General features: G+C 39.4%; 2 protein-coding genes across 2 annotated transcripts in view; one reads left to right on the top strand and one right to left on the bottom strand.

The window, feature by feature from the left end:
- Positions 1 to 6050, bottom strand: part of LOC139733967 (TBC1 domain family member 30-like) — a 33203-nt gene extending 27153 nt beyond the window's left edge. The window contains exons 1-3 of the mRNA XM_071644780.1: positions 5424 to 6050; positions 3929 to 4093; positions 3423 to 3484 (exon numbers count right to left, since the gene is read on the bottom strand). Coding sequence (XP_071500881.1) covers positions 3423 to 3484; positions 3929 to 4093; positions 5424 to 6024 — 828 coding nt within the window. The 5' untranslated portion in view covers positions 6025 to 6050. The remainder of the gene's footprint in view (positions 1 to 3422; positions 3485 to 3928; positions 4094 to 5423) is intronic.
- Positions 6051 to 14153: 8103 nt separating this feature from the next.
- Positions 14154 to 22732, top strand: LOC139733969 (protein NEDD1-like). The gene is made up of 10 exons (XM_071644781.1): positions 14154 to 14313; positions 15185 to 15279; positions 15522 to 15638; positions 16709 to 16849; positions 17674 to 17903; positions 18324 to 18525; positions 19397 to 19604; positions 20114 to 20230; positions 20988 to 21175; positions 22378 to 22732. Exons 1-10 carry the CDS (start codon positions 14178 to 14180, stop codon positions 22639 to 22641), a joined length of 1698 nt encoding a protein of 565 aa, XP_071500882.1. The 5' UTR covers positions 14154 to 14177; the 3' UTR covers positions 22642 to 22732.
- Positions 22733 to 22933: the final 201 nt, after the last annotated feature.

Consider the following 22933-nt stretch of genomic DNA (forward strand, 5'->3'; position numbering starts at 1 on the left):
ACTTGCATTACTTTTTTCATTTCGTAAGCAAAATTAAAAATTAAACGCAACTCTGAAAATCAAATGCAAGTCCATCAAAACACAATATGGCACGCTGAAAAGACTTGCGTTTGATAATCACACGAAACTAGAAAATTGTAGGAAACTTAAACTCAATTGCGTTTAAACGCAACACTAAAAATCAAATGCAAGTCCATCAAATCGCACGTAACGCTGTATTTAAACGCAAGTGTGTTGCAGAGAAGACTTGCGTTTTCTGTTCGAAACTATAAGAAACTGTGTTTCAACGCATCTCTAAACATCTACGGAAGTGTGTTATTGTTTAAAAGACTTGCATTATTTTTTATTTCGTAAACAAAATTACAAATTAAATGCAACTGTATGCAAATTGTAGGGAACTTTTTTTAAACTCCCATTTAAACGTAACTCTGAAAATCAAATGCAAGTCCATCAAAACACATGGCACGCTGAAAAGACTTGCGTTTGATAATCACACGAAACTAGAAAATTGTAGGAAACTTAAACTCAATTGCGTTTAAACGCAACACTAAAAATCAAATGCAAGTCCATCAAATCGCACGTAACGCTGTATTTAAACGCAAGTGTGTTGCAGAGAAGACTTGCGTTTTCTGTACGAAACTATAAGAAACTGTGTTTCAACGCATCTCTAAACATCTACGGAAGTGTGTTATTGTTTAAAAGACTTGCATTATTTTTTATTTCGTAAACAAAATTACAAATTAAATGCAACTGTATGCAAATTGTAGGGAACTTTTTTTAAACTCCCATTTAAACGTAACTCTGAAAATCAAATGCAAGTCCATCAAAACACATGGCACGCTGAAAAGACTTGCATTTGATAATCACACGAAACTAGAAAATTGTAGGAAACTTAAACTCAATTGCGTTTAAACGCAACACTAAAAATCAAATGCAAGTCCATCAAATCGCACGTAACGCTGTATTTAAACGCAAGTGTGTTGCAGAGAAGACTTGCGTTTTCTGTACGAAACTATAAGAAACTGTGTTTCAACGCATCTCTAAATATCTACGGAAGTGTGTTATTGTTTAAAAGACTTGCATTATTTTTTATTTCGTAAACAAAATTACAAATTAAATGCAACTGTATGCAAATTGTAGGGAACTTTTTTTAAACTCGCATTTAAACGTAACTCTGAAAATCAAATGCAAGTCCATCAAAACACATGGCACGCTGAAAAGACTTGCGTTTGATAATCACACGAAACTAGAAAATTGTAGGAAACTTAAACTCAGTTGCGTTTAAACGCAACAATAAAAATCAAATGCAAGTCCATCAAATCACACGGAATGCTGAAAGACTTGCGTTTGATAATCACACAATACTAGAAAATTGTAGGGAACTTTTTTTAACTCAATTGCGTTTAAACGCAACTCTAAAAATCAAATGTAAGTCCATCAAATCACGTAACGCTGTATTCAAATGTAAGAGCGTTGCAGAGAAGAGTCTTGCAGTTTTTGTACGAAAATATAAGAAATTGCGTTTAAACGCATCTCTAAACATCTACGGAAGTGTGTTATTGTTTAAAAGACTTATCGTAAGCAAAATTAAAAATTAAACGCAATTCTGAAAATCAAATACAAGTCCATCAAATCACACGGAACACTGAAAAGACTTGCGTTTGATAATAACACAAAACTAGAAAATTGTATGAAATTTAAACTCAATTGCGTTTAAACGCAACTCTAAAAATCAAATGCAAATCTGTTTTTAAAACGCAAGAGCGTTGCAGAAAAGACTTGCGGTTCTTGTTCGAAACTAGAAACTGCGTTCAAACGCATAAAAATGTACGGAAGTGCGTTATTGTTGAAAAGGCTCGCATTATTTTTTATTTCGTAACGGAACTTTCGCCGTGACCGAACTTAGTCTGCACTTGCAGGGGAAAGACATCGCAACATTTACACGTTTCAAACTACCGAAACGCATGCTGCTTCAGAAAATGTCAATGAAAAAAAAATGATTACGAATTATTGTTAAAGTTCGCTATGCCGAAGTTTTAAATCTCAGTCCAAAGTTAAATTAGTCCGACAATGGTATAAAAAGGGCCTGGAAGGAGCACAGGGGCAGCTCTCGGTGGGGGGGGGGGGGGGGGGGGGGGGGGGGGGGGGGCAGGGGTACACAGTGCCCCTCCACCTTTTGGAGGATCAACTAAATGTGCCCTTTTTTCTTTGAAGGTGCCCCTCTTTTCCTGTAAAGGGGGCACACTTTTTCCTAAGGGGCAGTTTTAAGAACAAAAAGGGCACTTTGAGGAACAAAAAGGGCACTTTGAGGAACAAAAAAGGCACTTTGAGGAACAAAAAGGGCACTTTGAGGAACAAAAAGGGCACTTTGAGGAACAAAAAGGGCACTTTGAGGAACGAAAAGGGCACTTTGAGGAACAAAAAGGGCACTGAGGAACAAAAAGGGCACTTTGAGGAACAAAAGGGCACTTTGAGGAACAAAAAGGGCACTTTGAGGAACAAAAAGGGCACTTTGAGGAACAAAAAGGGCACTTTGAGGAACAAAAAGGGCACTTTGAGGAACAAAAAGGGCACTTTGAGGAACAAAAGGGCACTTTTAACTTTCAACTAACCAGCCAACCCGTGTTCACATACAGTGTTACGGGGGTCGGGGATCTGCACAATTTTTTTTTTTTTACATTTTATTTCACTTTTTTTCGCATGCGTGCCCTCGATCAAAATTACTTTGAGCATGCGGGCATGAATGCAGAGCGAGAGAGATGGCAACGCTCGCAGCCGTCCGACATGCCTGGCACATGGCTTACGACCACTTGCTCCAGACGATTTTAATCTTCCGCATTCCCCACAGTAACACACGCATGCACATAGCACCCACCCAACGCGCTCAACCGCTGATTGCGACACTCGACGTACAGACACCATCAACGTACTTCCGTACGTACGCGCGGGCACACTACGAATACAGAAGTGGACTACATCTAGCTAGTAACTCTATGGCCGCTGCGCTGCGGAGGCAGTCGACGGAACGGTCAAAGCCGGTCGGCCGTACGTACATGAGTACAAGTGTACGTCGTCTCGTTGAGTTTGAATCAGATACGGGACGTGAGTGAACTGAACAGAAGGTATGATATTTGAGATGAGGAAATTTGTTCAAGCTTATTGAAGTGTAGACTTTGAGAAAGGGCATATTATACGTCATAAACAAGAACTTTCATTCTAAAAGGGCACCACGGCCACAAGAAAAAGGGCACTTTTTTTTTGGCCGTAACTTTGATCACGGAAGAAAGGGCATTGCGGCCAACGAGAGGGGCACCGACGGCCATGGCCGTCGGTGGCCGTCGGTTAATTCGAGGCCTGATATATATACACTAGTTTTTGGCCATGAAGGTATCATTCATTCATAACATTGTGTGTATCTTTACCTGTCTGAAGGCCTTCTTGCCAGGAAGCGGCTCAATGCTGAATCTCAACTGAGCATCCACCCCTGTAAATGAAAGATGAAAAGAGCAAGTGATAAAATCACAAAATGTCTCATGGTGAAGAGTCTTTCTCCTTGTGCATGGTGGCTAGTTCATTGTTTGCATACATTATGGATTGAGGCACATTATTTTGCAACATGGCTCCTCTTATCTGTTGTTTTGACATAATTTCAAAAAGAAGCATACATTTTTACTGTAAATAAAATCTGCTTGCTTATAAGCTGATGTAAAATCATCTATGACCATGTTAATACTTAGCACAATGTCACAATTTTACCAAACCATCTTTTTAGATGCATTGATAATTATGTACTGTAATATGGACTGGTGATGAATTTGCCACAGTCTTGCATTGTACTTGTTCTCTGTGACAGCAATGTTCATAATAAGTATGCCAAGGTGTTGTAGTCACATACACCCACAACACAACCTTATCAACGCAGACATACTTCGCTTCTGCGACACAGCTTGGAGAATGGCTGTCAGGACATCCTGGTTCTTCTGCCGCTTGGCCAAGTAGCGATCCCGCCTCTTCAGCTGCTTAATGAGTCGCCCGGACAGGACAGCCGTGCCATGCTGGAGGTCTCTAACCATATCACGGAGTTCACTGGAGGCTGCCAGCATACGTACATTGGTAAAAAAGATAAGTGATAATAAATGACATCAAAACAACAGATATTGAAATCAACAAACCAAAGCAATTTAGAAACTACAATCTACTGAGCAAGCACAAATACTCTGATCCTTGACGTCACATTAGGTGCAGCTTTTGAGCTATGAATTAATGATTTACTGCATAAGTAAGTAAGTTTGTAAAATGTCATTCACACATACTTTTCTTGACTGAATTTTTCTCACTTAGCAAAGTTGGTGGCATTAAGAAAAATTTGTAGCAGTTGGGAATTGAATTCATGATGAACTGTAATAAGATAAATAGTTCACAGAATCGTCCTGAGCTCACATATCTAAATATCTCAGTCTTTTAAACCTCATTGGTCATTCACACTCTCACATGCAAAATATAAAGATTCCATCTGATGCAACCTGTGACACATTATGAAGTAGCCCGTAAGAGTCTAGACCGAAAGACTTCCATATGTACCCCCCACTTACAATACACCTAGATCTACATTGTATGAGCTTCCTCTGAAGTCTGCATTTCCCTAGCTAGTGTAGGACACCGAGATCAATGTTACCCTAACTCTAACCCTAACCCTAATCCTAAACTGAGTAAACTCTAATCCTATAATCCCAAAGCCACCTAAACTTATTCATGTTACGATTATTATTTATACATGATGCACAGCGGGGGGTACATATGGAAGTCTTGCCGTCTAGACAATGACCAGATACATTTAGTACAAGTTTTGTACATTGTGCTCAAAATATTACCTTTACTTTGCTTTTCCATTTCAATTCAATTCTATCATGCGATTCACAAGGTCCAGAATCAGGATTATTTGATTTGATCTTTCTTTTTTTCTTTTTTTTCCATCTGTGTAGAAACTCGTCCATAAACTGATTTGCTCAGTGGTCTAGACCTCTACCACTCGTGGCCAGGCATGCTTGGCCTTGGTAGCAACTTGCAGTAACTCAACTTTATGAAAAGTCCAATAATTCACTTCATCTGCATTAAAACATCTACACAATGCATTAATAATAATAGTATACCTCCACAAATGGAAGTAATTCTGAAGTTTAGGGCATCCAAATACCGGTATACCATACCGGTACCACCATAATAAATAAACATCCCACTCAATTACAGTTATTGACAATAACACTCCATGACATGAGTTTTTAAGAGATCACATACGTCGTAGGGTAGGGCCAACAACGATCAGCACACCAATCGTATATCAAGCGGCTTATAAAATTAAAAGCCATAAAACATAACATCTAACTAACTGCACAAAAGCACTTTCTTAAGTCTTCTGTGCTCACATTTGGCATTAAGAATAGCTTTGGGGAGACGAGACGACTCTTGAAAACTGTCGCCCTTGCTGCTCAGGTAGGCACCGTCTGATGAACATTCGGTGAAGCCATCACTATCCACACACGGGCGAATGTTTGTGTGACACCTGTCGTAGATTTCACACAGCAGGCCATCCAAGATGGAATCTTTTCTCTCGCGGACTTCGCTTTCGTCCCTCTCTGTTTCGATGCTGTCAAAGCTGTCGAACTTTTCTAGCATGTGCTGCTGTTTAAATGAAGCATTAGCCCGACTTAAGTCTGAAAGGTCTTGCTGAGAATCTGAAGGGTTGACCGGAGAAAGAGCAGAAGGTGATGGACATGGAGAGGTCGTATCGCACACATCCAAAACGCCGAGGTTGGTCATGTATTGGCCACTACCGCAGGCCTGTACTTGGGCCTCCGCTCCGCTCGAATTCGAGTCCTCGTCAAGTACGATTTCGACATATTCCCCGCTGGTTTCTACATTTGCAGTGACACTAGAGGACTGGACACCTTGATTATGTAATACTCTCGACAATGCGAAAGGGAGAAACAAATCATCCAAATCTGAATTATCGTCCGGTTCTTCCATATTGGTTACCTGGCCTTGGTCATCTTAGTCTAGAAACACCCAAGCTGCTTCTCTGTACAACATTATCGTCGCGTACTAACTGCATAAACTGTACATATTCACTGCATGCAATGAATGCAGCATTTATATGCCGCCGCCGCGTCGCGGCGCTCCGGTGCGTTGACGGAGTACTTGCAGTGCACATCACACACACGGTACACACGTAAACACTTTACACGTCACTGCAGCAGCTTGACACAGGTACACTACTCAGTACGTGCATAGCCGCATCATCGCTTTCTTATACTAGTACTTCGTACCTGTTTCAGAAGAATCCACCTGTTTTTCTCTACATGTATACATATTATGCTTAGTCTGAAAAAGAAAGTTGATGAGCAGAGGATTAAAGGAGAAAATAAATTCAGGCAAATTAAATGCATTCTTAAACAAAACACACACACACACTCAAAGAGGTGAAAAAACTGACTGGATTCTGACTGGATGAGAGGAAAGCCGTGTTTGATCTCTGGTGTTCAGAATGAGATTATATTAAACTTTGAAAAAAAATATTGATAATCATGAAGACAGGTCCCTATATATGCCCTAGAAGGATACGTTACAGGCCTACTGCAAAAGGTGATGTATGTAGCTCTACCTGATAATCCTTCCAACAACCCCACCACCACCACACACACGATATTTTTTTTCTTTATCCTCCTTCGAGGGACTTTATTTCATTTCAGATATCTAAAAAAGTTCACAAAAACATACAGAGAGCAGGATGTACGAACATAGAAAATAAGGGTACAAACAACTAATTATCAAAATCATATCATCACATGAATTTCGATTCCTCTGGTGAAATTATACTTCAAATATATCCAAAATACTTCATAAGTGTGTCATTACCTCAACATATTAATTTCTGCATCCACAGTTAATCAAATATAATTTTTATGATTCAACTTCTGCTCTAATTCATAAAATTGCCTTTGCGTGAAATCAAGTAGCTTTTTTTTTAAGCCAAAAATTTCAAATTCATAATGAGCTCTGTTCTAAAATCTGTCAATAATGCGAAAACATTCGTTGCTTTTGTTGTATAATTGCCAAGTATATATAAACGAAAAATCGTATATTGGGCAAAAACTAATATCGAAAAATTCAACAACATCAAAGATTTATCTCTTACATTAAATCCTGTTAATATCATTCGCTCATTCACAGTGATAGGCCCTATCAATATGAAAATAAACGCATATAAAATTTGATATTTTTTCCCCAATATAACTTCGTATCTGGGCAATATAACATAACATGCCAAATAGATTCAGCTTCGCTGCATTTCTTACAAATCATGTCAGACGTAATTTTCCATTCTACTAAATTTTCTTTAAGTGGTAATATTCTATTTAATAATTTAAAACTATATTGCTTTATTCTATTATTAAATGACTTTCCAAACTTGAAATCAAACAACACCTTCCAATCAATTTCTGGAGGTATATGCAATATTTTTGTCCAAAAGTATATCACACTTAACTCAGATTTCATTTCATCCAGCAATAACAAATAAAACACACACGAGATTGATTCCCCACAGGAAGGTTCACACTCAAGCCGATTTTTAATCATAAAAACAGCAACTTGATTTTAGTGCGCCACCACACACCAAATAAGGAGATTTTGAGCATTTATAATAATTATAGAGACCTCTATTGTACATCCGTAGGAGCGAACAAAGGGAACAAATGAATGAGAAAAGCAAGCAAAAAAAAAAAAACAACAACCAAAAAAACCAAAAAAAAAAAACCAAGAATCCGAAGCAACTTACAACTTGAATGTCATTAGAATAAACTTTATGTCTATGTTATCCAACTCTGCATCACGACATTACGTTTTGCTCGTGCGACGATTGCTGCGGTGTTATTTTCTCCAAGGACCAAGGGTTGACACCAACTTGTTTGGTATGACGTAGGGTTTTAGATCAAAGGACAAGTCCACCTCTACATTATACATGTGGATTGAATGAATGCAGCAATATTTGAAGAGTTTGTTCGCGAAAACCGATAAGTCCATATTTACCGAATGGAGACATTTGCGATTAAAGGTCAAGAAAAATAAAGAGAAAAAAATTGCTTCTTTTGACCATAACTTCAATTTTTTTTGTTTATGTAGTGACCAATATATCATTTAAAAGGTTATTTGTACTTTATGACAGAGACCGTACTTCAAAATCTTCAAAAATGGACTTATCGGTTTTTGCAAACAAACTCTTCAAATATATCGAATTTTCTTTGTATCGTTCTGTATACCTATTACACATCATATGCTGTATGGTTGACCGCATTAGTGCGGGGGGGGGGGGATCATGATGTCATCATTTCATGATTATATAAACTGCGGTAAAGATAACATCACACCCCTTACAAAGTTATTGTGAGTGAGCTTCATCTTAAGGTTCGTTATATTCCGAACGGTTTGTTTATCCGAAAATGGGGGACGGATATACCGTATATGATATGCAGTCACGATGTAACACTGTTCAATATGCTGATCGAGCGCTGACATGTATTTAATATTTGACCGCTGCATGGTCCTGGAAATCATTTGGTTTGTAAAATTCGTTGTGTGTGTGTGTGTGTTTTTTGTTTTTTTTTTTTTACTTTAGTTTTTACGCAGTTTTAATTGAGAACTCAAGATGCACTCAAATGTGTATGATTTCATTTTTCTCATTGTTAATGTATTACAGAGACAATATAGGCCCCCTACAATATTTCAATTTAAGATAAGTTGCCTAGCGATCCAGTTTTAAAGTGAGATGCTTCGTGTAAGCAAGATAAGAACAAAACATGATGATGACGCGGACAAAATGACAATGTTTATTGTGTTCACACATGACATTTATATTGTTTAGAAGGCAAAATGTTATCACGGCGCAGCGGCTGCAATTTCTTTCGTTCCGAAGCGATCGCCGATTGGATCAAAAGAGGACGCCAACGGTTTCGAACATTGACGGGGGGTCGCAGAAAAACCAAATCGAACAAGATAAGAACAAAACGTAATGATGACGCGGACGAAATGACAATGTTTATTGTGTTCACACATGTCATTTTATATTTAGCAGGCAAAATGTTACGGTGCAGCGGCTGCAATTTCTTCGTTCTGAAGCGATCCGCCGATTGGATCAAAAGAGGGCGCCAACGGTTTCGAACATTGGGGGGGGGGGGGGGGAGGAGGGGGGCGCAGAAAAACCAACTCAAACAAGATTAGAACGAAACATGATGATGACGCGGATATATAGAAATGACCGAGTTTATTGTTCACACATTTATTGTTGTTCACACACACACACACACACACACACACACACACACACACGCACACACACACAAACCCTCGCCCGGACACGTCACATTCTTCATTGGCGGGGGGGGGGGGGGGGCAGAAAACCAAGTCAAACAAGATAAGAACAAAACATGATGATGACGCGGACAAAATGACAATGTTTATTGTTGACGTTGTTCACACATGTCATTGAATTACTAAGTATCAACCATAATCTATTATTGAAGAGAATCCCGTACTTCCTATATACGAACATGTTCAGAAAATGCTCACACTGATTTGTAAGTTTTAGCAAGCTTTTGGATTTTATTGTCGCATGATCTGTTATTTTGTACAGGGCAAGCCACCAGGGCAAGCCAACAGTGTGCCAGCATTACAACGAAGAATGAAATAAGTGCAATGTTTCCTATACACAGAAATATGCAAATTTCGGCTCACTCGCTCGTACTAATTAAGTATTTTTTTCACGTCCTCAGTTTGTTGGTATAAATTGTTATCTGTAAGGCCGTCACTATATCTTGATTAGAATTGTAAGATTTAATAACCCCAAAATGACAAGAATTCCATGTAAGCTGAAATACAAAAATTTTCGGCTCGCTCACTCGCCAAAATTTATCAAAATTTAGTACATTTAAATCACCCTCAAAAGACCCCGTGCTTGCAAAAGCACATGTGGACTTTTTTTTAGTCCCACAGGAGGGATGGGGTTGGGGTTGAACACTTTTTCAGAAATTGATAGGGGCGCAATTTTCGCGTTTGCCCCGGGCTCCGTTTTCCCTAGATACGCCACTGTCCGTGACAACTGAAATTGTAGGTCTAAATTGACGTTTCCTTGCAGGGGCGGATCCAGGAATTCCGTAAAGAGGGGGCGTGTTTACAAAATTAAAGGGGGGTGCGCGCACCCCTCCCCCTTTTTTTCTTTTTTTTTTCCTTTTGTTTCAACAAAATATAAAGGGGGCGTGCGCCGGTTGCGGTCCTCCCTGTATCCACCCCTGCCTTGTATATATTCAAAAGCAATTTTTGTGGATACCAATAGCAGGCACTGAAGGAAAGCATGGCATGCTCCTATTAATTTCGGGATTTTTTCCCCTGCATTATCACATTTAATATTTACATTATTTTTTTACTTATTTTTTTTTACTTATGTTATTTACAATGATTACATTATTTTGATTCATGATTAAACTATCTAACAGCACTCTTTTTCTAATTTTCCAGCATCTATCAAAGGTATTCATTTTGTCTAAAAGCTCTTTATGCGAGCACTCATGTTTTTGTATTTGAGTGCTTTTAGAATATAATATCTCGATGTTTTGTACCATACATAGTGACTGATGTCTGGATGGATTTCTTTTTTTTAAATAGAAAAATGATCTGTGGTGTAATATCAGAATCACTAATCATCAAAACATATCCCCTCTCTTATTAAACCCCAGCATGCAAGAACGTAGCAAATTCAGCTGAATTCGGAATCGGATTCCCTTCAGTTCTCCGTTTTAAGTTGACCCCCTCCCCCGCAACCATGATGAGTTTGAAACATGAAAAAAAAAAAATCATTGTTGGATGAAAAGACATAATCTTTATGAAATATCATTACACAAAAATATCAAGTAGATAAAACTCGCAATTTTTAATTCAAATTTTACTCTGGTAATGTACGCAAGTGAGTGCTCCGGTATGTTTTGAGATGACCATCGAGATGTGTGCAATGGTTGCAGACGGACAATTTGGAGCGTTAAGGCTACTAAAACGGAAATAGCGCTTTTCCTTTTACATTTTCGCATTTACAACACAATATGAACCATTGGCGCAAGTTTTCGATGAGAATTGAGTGGCGAATAAATGCTGCGTATGGTGTATCGACAACAGTGGAATAGCTTTGAATATTGTTTTGTTGATGAACAGAATCTAGATTCTAACTGATGGGAGGCTCTTGAACCAGCTGTTCAATTTGTAAGTATCTAAGCCGAGTGGAAGTACATTTTATAACCACAAGAGTAATAACTCCATTTGGTGTATGATTGCAATGTCAGTCGAGTTGGTCAATCGAGATCGTACGTGACAGACGTAGCGTTACTACTATAGTACAGTGTACAGTAGTGATCTCATAGACTACAGTTCTGCTTCGACTTCGCGTAGCTTCATAGTCCCACACGGTGTAATTTTGGGTAGGTATTGCCCGGAATATGAATGTTAGCCTTTTATGATTAATACTGGAATCATATGATTTCTGTTTCGCACCTGGAAATACATTTTCAATTTCTTCAGCGACAGGAATTATTTGAAACTATTTTTTTTTTCAATAACACTGACAGTTGTTTTTTTCCTATTTATAACAAGACTCAACACTCAAGTTGAGTCTCATGAGACTCAACTCCAGTCCGGGAAACCCGCTCATGAGGACCGCCCCCGCGTACGAGGATGGTCCCTCCTCATGAGGACCTCCCCCCGCCTCATGAGGCCCCCCATTCACTTCTTATTCATCTCACATCTGACATATAAATTGTCGCAACTTTGCACGGTGATTTTTTGTTACACACACATGTCCACTATCCATGATGAAAAGAAGAAAAAATCCTGTCTGTTTTTTTTTTTTTTAAATCGAGTTTTAATCACCCGATGCAGAGCGCCCATCAAAACACGGGCGCCAGCGCGTTCGCACAATGCAAGACTGCCGCACCTAGCGGCCTGATCCGACTAAATATTTTCGATGCTTTTTTCTGCGGCTCTCACCTCTCCGCGCACGAATCAGCCTCGTGAAGCTGAAGTCTGACATCTTTTTACACAAATTCGTAACGAGAAAAATTAAATCAGTACTAACCTGATCTTGTCCATATATTCCAAATTACTATTCCACACTGATAGAGTAGGTGGGTAGATGACATACTCCAGTTTGTTAGCAAAATAATTACTTTGTAGGTATGACGAGTTCACTTTCTTCGTCAATTCCGCCCACGATTCCGCCGCCCGCTTACCGTTTGGGCGCTTTCTCTGGAATCATCCCGCGACGCGACGTACGTCGCATCACATCACGCATTCCAGCACATACCAGTCTGGTACTTAGTATGTGCTGGATGCGTGATGTGATGCGACGTACGTCGCGTCGCGGGATGATTCCAGAAAAAGCGCCCAAACGGCGGCATCGTGGGCGGAATTGACGAAGAAAGTGAACTCGTCATACCTACAAAGTGATTATTTTGCTAACAAACTGGAGTATGTCATCTACCCACCTACTCTATCAGTGTGGAATAGTAATTTGGAATATATGGACAAGATCAGGTTAGTACTGATTTAATTTTTCTCGTTACGAATTTGTGTAAAAAGATGTCAGACTTCAGCTTCACGAGGCTGATTCGTGCGCGGAGAGGTGAGAGCCGCAGAAAAAAGCATCGAAAATATTTAGTCGGATCAGGCCGCTAGGTGCGGCAGTCTTGCATTGTGCGAACGCGCTGGCGCCCGTGTTTTGATGGGCGCTCTGCATCGGGTGATTAAAACTCGATTAAAAAAAAAAAAACAGACAGGATTTTTTCTTCTTTTCATCATGGATAGTGGACATGTGTGTGTAACAAAAAATCACCGTGCAAAGTTGCGACAATTTATACGTCAGATGTGAGATGAATAAGAAGTGAATGGGGGGCCTCATGAGGCGTTCCCCGGGGGGCCTCATGAGGCGGGGGGAGGTCCTCATGAGGAGGGACCATTCTCGTACGCGGGGGCGGTCCTCATGAGCGGGTTTCCCGGACTGAACTCAAAGGCAAAGCTAGGCTAGGCAAATTGCTACTGCTAGGCTTTAGGGGCAGGGCCTAGGCTAGGGCAAGGGGGGTGGCAAAGCTAACAAATAATTTAAATTTAATATTGATGGAAGACTGCGATCACAGCAACTGTAACGTTAGGTTTAATTATGAATAAGTGTAAATTTAGATAAAAGTTAAGAATCTACTGTAAAATTGTGTGAGGTTCAGTATTTATAAACTGGGGTTTAGGGCCTACTCAAATTTGGGTTAACTATGGCATGCAGCATCTGTCAGCAGCAGCATGCACTTACGATATACGCACATGCATGATGACATGACATCCAATAGGTTTTATTGATGGATGATGGATAGGGTCTAGATGTCACATAGATCAATAATAATATTCACAAGGCTACATTAGTCATTACAAGATTCATATCCCTTGCAAAGAATTCGGAAACTTTTTTTTTTTCTTTCAAGAGAATGCTATTGGCATTGCCCATGTTACATAAAACTGAATACTGTAATGTGTAAATTATGCATGTTTGAAATTAGATATCTGAGCTCTGATAGGTCTAGGTCATTGTGTCTCCACAATTATACCGCTTGACTTTTATATTTTCTTTTCCTGTTTTTTTTTCTGTGTGTGGTTTTTGTTGTTGTTGCACTGAAGAAAGTCTGTGAACTGGTTCTGTGATTTGCATACAAAGTCCAACTACATCTTACAGGAATAAAAAAGAACAATTTTGCACTGCTTGATTTTTGTCCCATCAAATTACACTTGGCCCATTTGCATTTTACCCTGTACCATTTAGATAGGGGTGTAAACTTAAAACCAAAGTACCAGGATGAGCTGATTGACCTTTTCCATTATGTTCTACTTCTATTTTGGAGCTTGGAATGACATCAAGACAATCTTACCACACTAGTAGAGTAGTACTAAGAAATGTGGAATTGCTTTTCAATTTCTTTCTGCCTTTCAAAATGTTCTGATACAACAAGGTACAATTATATGCTTTATTGACCTTTGCAGCTTAAACTTCCCTATTGATGTTTAACAAATTAGATGCTGTTGCTGCCGATGGACAAAGATGAATGATGGATGAAAGCCTGGTCAAGTTTTGCTCTGGTGGTGATGACATAAAAATCTGGGATTTGTCCAGCACAGCACCTCTGCAGCAGTTCTCTCCCCATACTGGGCCTGTTTCAAGTCTGTGTTGGAGCCAAAACAATATCCTTTATAAAAAATGTACAATGTCCGTCCACTCATCATTTGTTTGTTGACTTGTTTTAAGAAGTTTAACAGCATAAGTACTGCATCCACTCATCTTTCATATTTCATTTACTCTTTTTTTTCTAACAGTCATCAATTTATGATGTAGTCCATGATTCATGTGAAAGTATGAATTCTAGAATGTTAATCTTTGTTTTTGAGATTGGTAACATAAGATAATTATTCAAAAAGAATTAAATGTGTTTTTTTTTTGTCTGATATTTCACAGCATTACAGTTCAAACCCATACTTATACCATGGAGCTACCCTACAGTGTAGCTCCCTGCTTCTACCACCAGTCAATTTCCGTCATAGTACATGTATGCTGATAGTAAAAATAAGGTACACTTTAAAAGGAGATGCATTGTATTTAGTAAGGACCACTGTAGGTCAAGAACATTCTAACAAAGGTAAAAATACACATTTTGTCAACAAATCAAGATGTATTATTGAGGATGACTTCTTAATACAGATTTAGAGGTACAGCTATTATTACAGGCATGTCTGTATAACTTTTTTTCTCTCTCTCTGCCACTACACAAGTACATATTTATGCACTGGCTAGTCTTTATGTTAATATCTACAACACATTGCATGAGACTTGTGTATGGAGATGACCTTGCCTCTGCTAAAGTGTTGCTTTGAAGCAAATTTGTTGAATCAAATTTTTTTTTCAGTTCTATACCATAATCATCTCATAAAAGAACAGACATAAAGAGGAAAAAATACTCATATTATACAAATTACAATATCAATGTTGTCATGGCATGGTCTGTGGGATGTGAAGTGTACATCGAACTGTGTGTTCCTTAAACTTGTTGAAATTCACATCAGTTGCTTGCCAGTGCCTCGTCTGTGGGTGACAAAGTGGTTCTGACGTACACAAAGAATGTGACCACCAATGTAATCGAGCTTGCTGAAGGGGTAAGTTTGCCTTGGACAAGATTTGTTTTTAATATTAGGTGATTAGGTATCTAGACTAACTGGTCAGTAGTCACGTTAATTGAAGAAACTTTTGTCATGCTTATAGATGAAAGAGTTTAAACTGTGACTCTATTTTGTAATGCTTTATGTTTATTTTACAAGTAAACATATATCCAACACTCAAATTCATGCATACATCTCTAGTGCATTTTGTGAACTGCATTGAAAATATTTCATTTCAGGAGAAACAGACATGCCTTGCCCTAAACTCAACTACTCGCTACCTGGCATGTGGAGGCAAGAACCAGCTAGTCAGCATTTGGGACCTGAAGAGCAAAAAGTTACGGAAAACATACAAGGTACTGATTAATGTGTAGATTACTCTCATGCACACTGGGTGGAAATGTGAAATTCTTTGAAATATAGAGGAATATTATATGGATGCTGAGCAGTGCTGGCTGCTGCATTAACCCATTGAGGATGAGTCCCGAGTATACTCGGGCAGCTGTCTATGGGAAATGCATGTTATAGCAAAATTAGCTTGTCTTCAATGGGTTAAAGAAACACAGAAGTTGAAACAGAGACATGTCAATATTCTTTTTAGTAACTCGTGTGATGAATTCTGATAGAAAACTGCTTGAGCTCATTCAGATGTTCTGTAAAGTACGATGCCACTGCATATACAGGTGACTTTGAATGATAGATTGAAATAAGACAATAAGATTGGTAGAAGTTCCATCAAAATCGGACATAGAATAAAGTTATGTGATTAAAAGCTTATCCTCTTTTAGGGGGATAAAGGGTACATACACATTCATTGCAAATTACTACAGGTGCACACAACATGGCATGAAGTTAGATTTACTTTATATAGAATATCAGTGAGAAAGTCAGTGCAAATATGTAGCTGTGCATTTTAGTTTGCACAATATCATTTACTGATACTGATAATACTGAAGAACTTGCCTGGCTTGCAAAAAGAAATATGCAATCAAAAGCATGTCATTGTCAAGCAAATTAAAGATTTGAGTGAACGCATGCACATGTAGCATTGGTGGAAGTAGTGTTTCTTGCATGAACAGCAGCTGGTGTGGTGCATAAACAATGAATCCCACGAACATTAATTCATATAAAGTACCAGAAAGAATGTGAGGTGTGTGTTTGTTAGTGCACATCTATGCATGGAAGAAGTTATGACAGGTAAAAGATAAATGTTAAGAAGTGGGCATAGAGTATTGTGTTAACAAGGTGCGAAACATACAACTGTATTAAAGCTGAGTGATATACTAACTAGTATGATCTGTAATATGGAGATTACATTGATACAAACAAAGTTTGTGATGTGCTCCTGGATGAATACCACCAGAGTAAAGCTGTTCCTTACAACTGATTTTTACTGACTTTCCTCCCATTTTCTGCTGAATACAAGGAGCATCGAGACAATGTCACATGTGTGGTCTTCAACTGGAATGACACGTATCTCTCATCAGGCTCAGCTAGTGGGGAGATTCTGGTGCACAATGTGGTATCTGGTCAGCCAGGCCCACCAATGGTCACTCCCTCGGGCCAGGTAAAGGCTTAGACAGCTATTTGCTAAGATAAAAGATATCTATCATCCATTGATCAGGATGAGCCAAGGAATGAAGGCATCGGCTACATCAGCTTGTAATGTCATTTCATATCGTAACTGATAATGGGGTCGTGAAACTGCATACATGTGTAGATCTCACCCAATGAAGAATTCTGCAGCATGAATACTGGTAGAGGCCTTCACTTCTTAGTTTCATTTGATAAATGTTTTCAAATCATAAACAGGCATACATTGGCTGATGTGCCTTTGAATCAGTCTTGAGAGTATGGTATTTCTTTTGGTAATTAAAAAGTGCTGGAAGAAATGTTTATTGTAATGATGTCCTATATTTCAACATCACTTTACACCTTTTTTTGTAATGATTGCATATGAAGATATGATGCATCACGCGTTACCCTGGGGTACCGTAGTACCCCAGGTTACCGCGTTGTGTAGGGCCACCCCACGTCCACTTGAGGACAGCCGCAGAGAAATGCATGCATTGTGTGTGCGTGTACATAGTCACTCCCGTGCCACTGCATGTTATACGATGCATGCATGGCACGCTGTGCTAGCAATAGCGTGTGCTACAGTACACTGCAGTGTAGTGGCTAGTGCCGCTAGCTCCATCACCAAAATAATTTCCACTTTTTGGTTACCCAGGGTACAACCTTTTAAAAAAAAATGATAATTCAACAAAATTGCTGATTTTCATTTGGTACCCCGGGATACCATTTATGTCATCATATGAAGATTTGCTATATTCCCATTGTTGTATGCAGTGATGAAATGAAATTGATGGATTTCATTCGTCCTCGTATCAGACCATCAGGGACATTGGATACTCACACTTTAAGAAGTCTCTTCTCGCCGCCGCCTCAGATGACGGCAGTCTCTCGCTGTGGGACACCAACACCAACAAGATGGTGTCTTCTTTCAACGATGCGCACAGTGCACCCGCTATGTCATTGTGTTTCTCACCGGTGAACAACTTACTTCTCGCCAGCGCTGGGCTTGACAAGAAAGTGGTGTGCTATGACGTCAATGGCAGAAAGTAAGGGTTTTTTTGTCTGTTTGTTCGTTTGATTTCCTTGTTCATGTTTTGTTTTTGTTTTTGAGGTAGCTCTATTGAGCCCAGTGCCAGTGAACTAGACATGCATTTTAAGTGGTCATTGAATATGCTGTGCTAAAGTTAGTGATGTAAATAATGAGAACTATGACAACATCATGTTGAATTATGTGAGAGATATGGTTGTTAGTTTTGTTTTTTGTGTATTTATATGGAGCAAAGTTTGACTATATCATGGTGCGCAAAGGCCTTGGCAATTTGTAATAATGCAGTAACTGATGTACTCACCTCCTCTAGCTGCAAAATATTCCAGCCAGGCAATTTTTAGCCATTGCACACATGCTTTTACACTGTGACCTGTATAAGCATCTACATATTAAAGCAGAGAATACTTGTGTGTTTCAGGACAATCAGGTTTATGACGGTGGAGTCTCCGCTGACCTCTCTGGCCTTCATGCACAACGGGGCGACCCTGGCGACGGGTTCAACGAGGGGCAAGATCTACATCTTTGACCTGCGCATGGGCTCATCACCGATGAACACACTGAGCGCCCACAAATCATCTGTGCAATGCATCAGGTTCCAGCACCAGTCTGGGTCGTCAAAGGTGTGAATGTTATGTAGAGATGCTAGCAAGTTGGAAAAACACATTCTGTATACGCCAAATATTTCGTGAGGTTTTTATTTTCACAAATTTCATGAATCGGGTGCTCTTCGCACACGCAGGAATATTTAGATTCATGAAAAATTAGACTTGCTAGATATATGGCGTATACAGTAGTTTGTAGTGTTAAATATGCACATGATATGTATGTATATGTATATCTTCATTAAGTTAGGTATATGTAATATTTTGGGTTTGTTAATCCTATAACTCCTTGCTCAAAGGTGCCACTTTAGGACAGACACTTTATAATGAGTTCAATGAATTTGTGACAAAATAACAGTCCGTCATATGTCAAGGTATGTTCTGGGAAGCAAATTCAGTTCTATTCTTTTCCCCGCGTGGTTTGGAGACCAGACCAAAAATGCTGTCAGTAGTGTCTTTACACACTGCAGCAATCACATCCTAATGAGTCTGTTAAGCGAGATTATTATCTGTCCTCCAGTGCATGTTATTTACAATGTAGACTTCTCAGTAATGTTGCTTCAAGCATCAATAACAATGATGTTTTATGATCTTGGAGTTTGATACTTGTGATAGTAACAACAATGATGGTGATGCTGATGGTGATGATACTACCATTACCAGTAATAATAATCAGTATAGAAGTAATAGTGATAAGAGAAAGAAGATGAAGAAGAAAAGTGATACCGACAATGACAACAATGATGATGGTAATGATGATATTAATGATGAATTTGTTATTTCAACATTTCTACATATTACCATGTCTGTCATGTTGTGACACTCCCATGATTTACATTCACCCCTGAATCCTGTTCTTTAATATGACAATGGGTTTTCAAACCTACAGACCAATGGGCCAGCAAGCAAAAGTTCGAGGGCAGTCAGTTCGCAGAAGAAGTCGTCAGCATCGAGTGCAGAACCGGGCGAGCTCGGCTCCATGGTTCCAGATAACATGAAGGCTTCCAAAGAGAGTTTGAATGAAAAGAGTCAGGGCGACGCGTTACCCCGCCTAAACCAAATCGACAACATGGATGTTATTTCACCAATCAGGGATGGTAAGCCTCAGCCAAAACAGATGTTTTCGGGGGAAAGTGTAATACTACACTATGTGCAAGCTAACTTGGTATACTGGTATTGCCAATATAAGAGGAAGAACGAGCCTTAACCCTGAACAAGCCTGGGGGGAGTGGGGGGGGGGGGGTGTATGGGGCCCCTCTCAGCATTCTGTTTGATATTTTTGACGGCACAATTTTTGTCACTAACATTTGCTATGAACACAAGAAAGAAAATATGCATTATGTACACCAAACTTATGCCTTTTCGGAGCTTTATTTAGTGATTTGTAGCAGAAAGTCTGATTTCACACATACAGTATACATATAAACTAGCATAAATTATATATATATTTTTAGATGTCAACTCTACAATTTGAAGATTACGTCGCAGGCAATGAGTGTGCCAATTTTCATCACAGTTGGGGGGGGGGGGTTGCTGGGAGGCTGTACAATTAGGACACCATATTAAAAATTGATGGGTTTGTTTTTTTGTATCTGTGTACCCACAGGAGGTGACTCCACTAACTTGAGGGTGCCGTTGAGGAATGGCCCCGCCTCTATCACAGATGACCGACCTGAGACGGTGGGCAAGGCAGAGACCCAACAGAAACATAGTAGCCTGCCGGGTACGCACAACGTAATATCTTTTATTTTACTCGTAGCAATCACAGCTTTACATCGCAGCTGAGGGAAATAAATTTGGAAATGAAATAAATTCATTCCCCTGCCACCTCAGGGTGTTTTCATGGGTAGAGACATGTCAGATTCTGTGTTAGTAGATGGACTCGATCGAAATGGATTGCTTTTAGCAGTAATCATAGTCATTTTTCCAAAAGTTTATCCTCTGCATAGTACTGATGGGACTGAATTTACAAAGGTGGTTTAAATCAAATTCTTTGTGTAAATGTAGTCCATGGACTCAAACAAGCATGAAATAGGCATACCCTACACATGCTTGTGCCAGTCCACATTCATTATTGGATGTCTGTTAGTGTATGCCATATGTCATGCTCATTTTTTTTACGCAGTTGAAAAATTTGCATTATTCATGGCCTAAATCTGAACTTCCTTTGTAAATTGAACAATTCCAACCCAATAGTTTGTTTATAAATATATTTCTTACGGATCATTTTCTGGGATCATGTGATTGTGCAAAACATTGTACAATTTATGTCACATTTTGGCAGGGTGCTTTCATCAAATGCACAATCATGTTATTTCCTCATTGCCAAGGTTTTTATCACAGTGAAACATCCTTCATGCTGACTGACTGACTTCCTGTTTTTGTCTTGCTTTACTCTATTTCAATGTGTTTGGTCGGTTGCTTTGTTTTTCCGTTCTTTCTTCTCTTTCTTTAACGTTCTCTTTATGTTTACAACCCAGGAGCCGGTATCTTCTCCCCTCTGTCGTCAGATGTGGACAACCCAAACGTCGACAGTTCTACAAGGAGAAATCCCATTGGCTCTGTAGCCCTGGAAGCCAGCCCCTTTGGACCAATCAGGCGGGCCCTACCTAATCATGTAGATGGCGCAGACAATGGGACGACAATCAACAGTGTTCGCTTCAAATCGGTCAGTGATATGTCCCCTAACGGCACAGTATAAATAACTTGTTATAGCATAGCTGTGATTAACTGCATAATATTTACTTGTTGTTTTAAAGATGTCATAGTTTGTAAATGCAAGGTACAAATATCATTCATACAATATGATTACTGTAACCATGATGTGCTCTTTCCAGAACACTTCTCCTTCTCCATTGCGAGATCTTTCGTTTTATCATTTTATCCAACCAAGATATGCTGCTTGCTACATTTTACAAGAATGGGCAGAATAATTTGTATGTAGGAGTCTATGAAAGAGTGCTAGTTGCTTCCAGTATTTAACATGTACTTCAATGGGAACTACAGATGTTTTAGATGTGTGCAGAATGACAAACGGGTGGAAGACATGCAATTTATTCAAGGGAGTCAGTGTGCCTCACTGAATACTCAGTATTCTACACAGTATGCCAGAAATAGAAATTTTATAAAAGGGAGAAGGTTTCTGAGTAGTTTTCATATTTCATGAGTCTCATCAATGAAATTTTCTGTAAGGCTTGTGTTATGGTTAACACATGGTTATAAAGCACCAGGGGCCCGTTTCATAAAACTTGTCATCAGTGACAAGTTAACATAGATGTGACAAGCTACTGAAATCCTTGTATCTGATTGGCTGAGGGCAAATTTGTCATAGAAATGTGGCAGTTGTCACTGATAACAAGTTTTATGAAACGGGCCCCAGGAATGTTGATCACAGTGAATGCCTGTACTTACTGTAAAACAGGATATATTCGCGGCATGAAAATTCCGCAAATTGGAGCCGACAACCTTTCTCGCGGCGTGACATTTTCGCGAAATGCCACTGGCGTCCAATGCACATTGTGTAGGCAATAACTTTTGCATGCATTTTAATTTTGCGAATGCTGCCGCTCGCGAAATTCGCAAAATTAAAATGCACGCGAACATTCCTCGTTTTTCAGTATTTTTCAGCTGCATCAAATCCCACGAAATATTGCCTTTTTATTCCACGTATCTGTTTCAAGATGTCACTGTATCAGTGCTAATACATTGTGATATTAAATGATGTCTTAACATGGTCTCACAGTGTATCAGTTATCTTTTATAGTATGATGGTAGCATGAAATGGTAATTTTCTGCTGGTTTCATTTTTCAATGTTTCCCATGTGATTGTCAGGTATATTAGGGTATTGTTTCAATTTATTGTTTACACAGCCTATACAAAGCAGCATCATTCCAGGAGACCCAGTAGTGTCCCCCAGACGGACCTCCTTCCCGTCCAGTGTAGCAGATGCCAGACACATTCCAAACCTGCTGGACCTAGCCCCTATTGGACAGGGCAGAGACGAGGCCACACCCACCACAACACCGACTAGCCACAGACCAGGTAGGCTGTTTGTATACTGTGAATCTATTCTCTGGCGAAGCCAACTTTCATTTATGAATGTGATCTCAGCGGCAAGTTTAGCCAGGGCTTGATGCAACCACTGGCTAAGGGTCATGAGAAACTGATGTCAGATCAGCAAAGCTAAATTGCAAATAACCTGAACTGAACTAACTCAGCTGAAGATAAGTTTGTGATGGCTCATTAAGATAGATGAACTTTTACTATGACAGTGACAACCATCAATCTTTAGCTTCATTTTGTGCTGCGTTTACACCATGTTCCCGGCAGCCACGGCAGTCACGTTTCAGGCCACCGTGGACAAAACGGGATGGACGTGAAACAACGCAGTGTGACAGGATAAGCAAACGTGACCGGCTGTGATTT

The sequence above is a fragment of the Diadema antillarum genome, unplaced genomic scaffold (genome assembly GCF_040938485.1).
Source record: "Diadema antillarum isolate AM-2024a unplaced genomic scaffold, OU_Dant_1.0 seq00000507_RagTag, whole genome shotgun sequence".
NCBI lineage: Eukaryota > Metazoa > Echinodermata > Echinoidea > Diadematoida > Diadematidae > Diadema > Diadema antillarum.

Coding starts and splice junctions, on each gene's coding strand:
- LOC139733969 (XM_071644781.1), top strand. CDS start 14,178: ATGATGGATGAAAGCCTGGTCAAGTTTTGCTCTGGTGGTGATGACATA. Junction 16,850..17,673: donor TGGTCACTCCCTCGGGCCAG/GTAAAGGCTTAG, acceptor TCCTCGTATCAG/ACCATCAGGGACATTGGATA. Junction 21,176..22,377: donor ACAGTGTTCGCTTCAAATCG/GTCAGTGATATG, acceptor TTGTTTACACAG/CCTATACAAAGCAGCATCAT.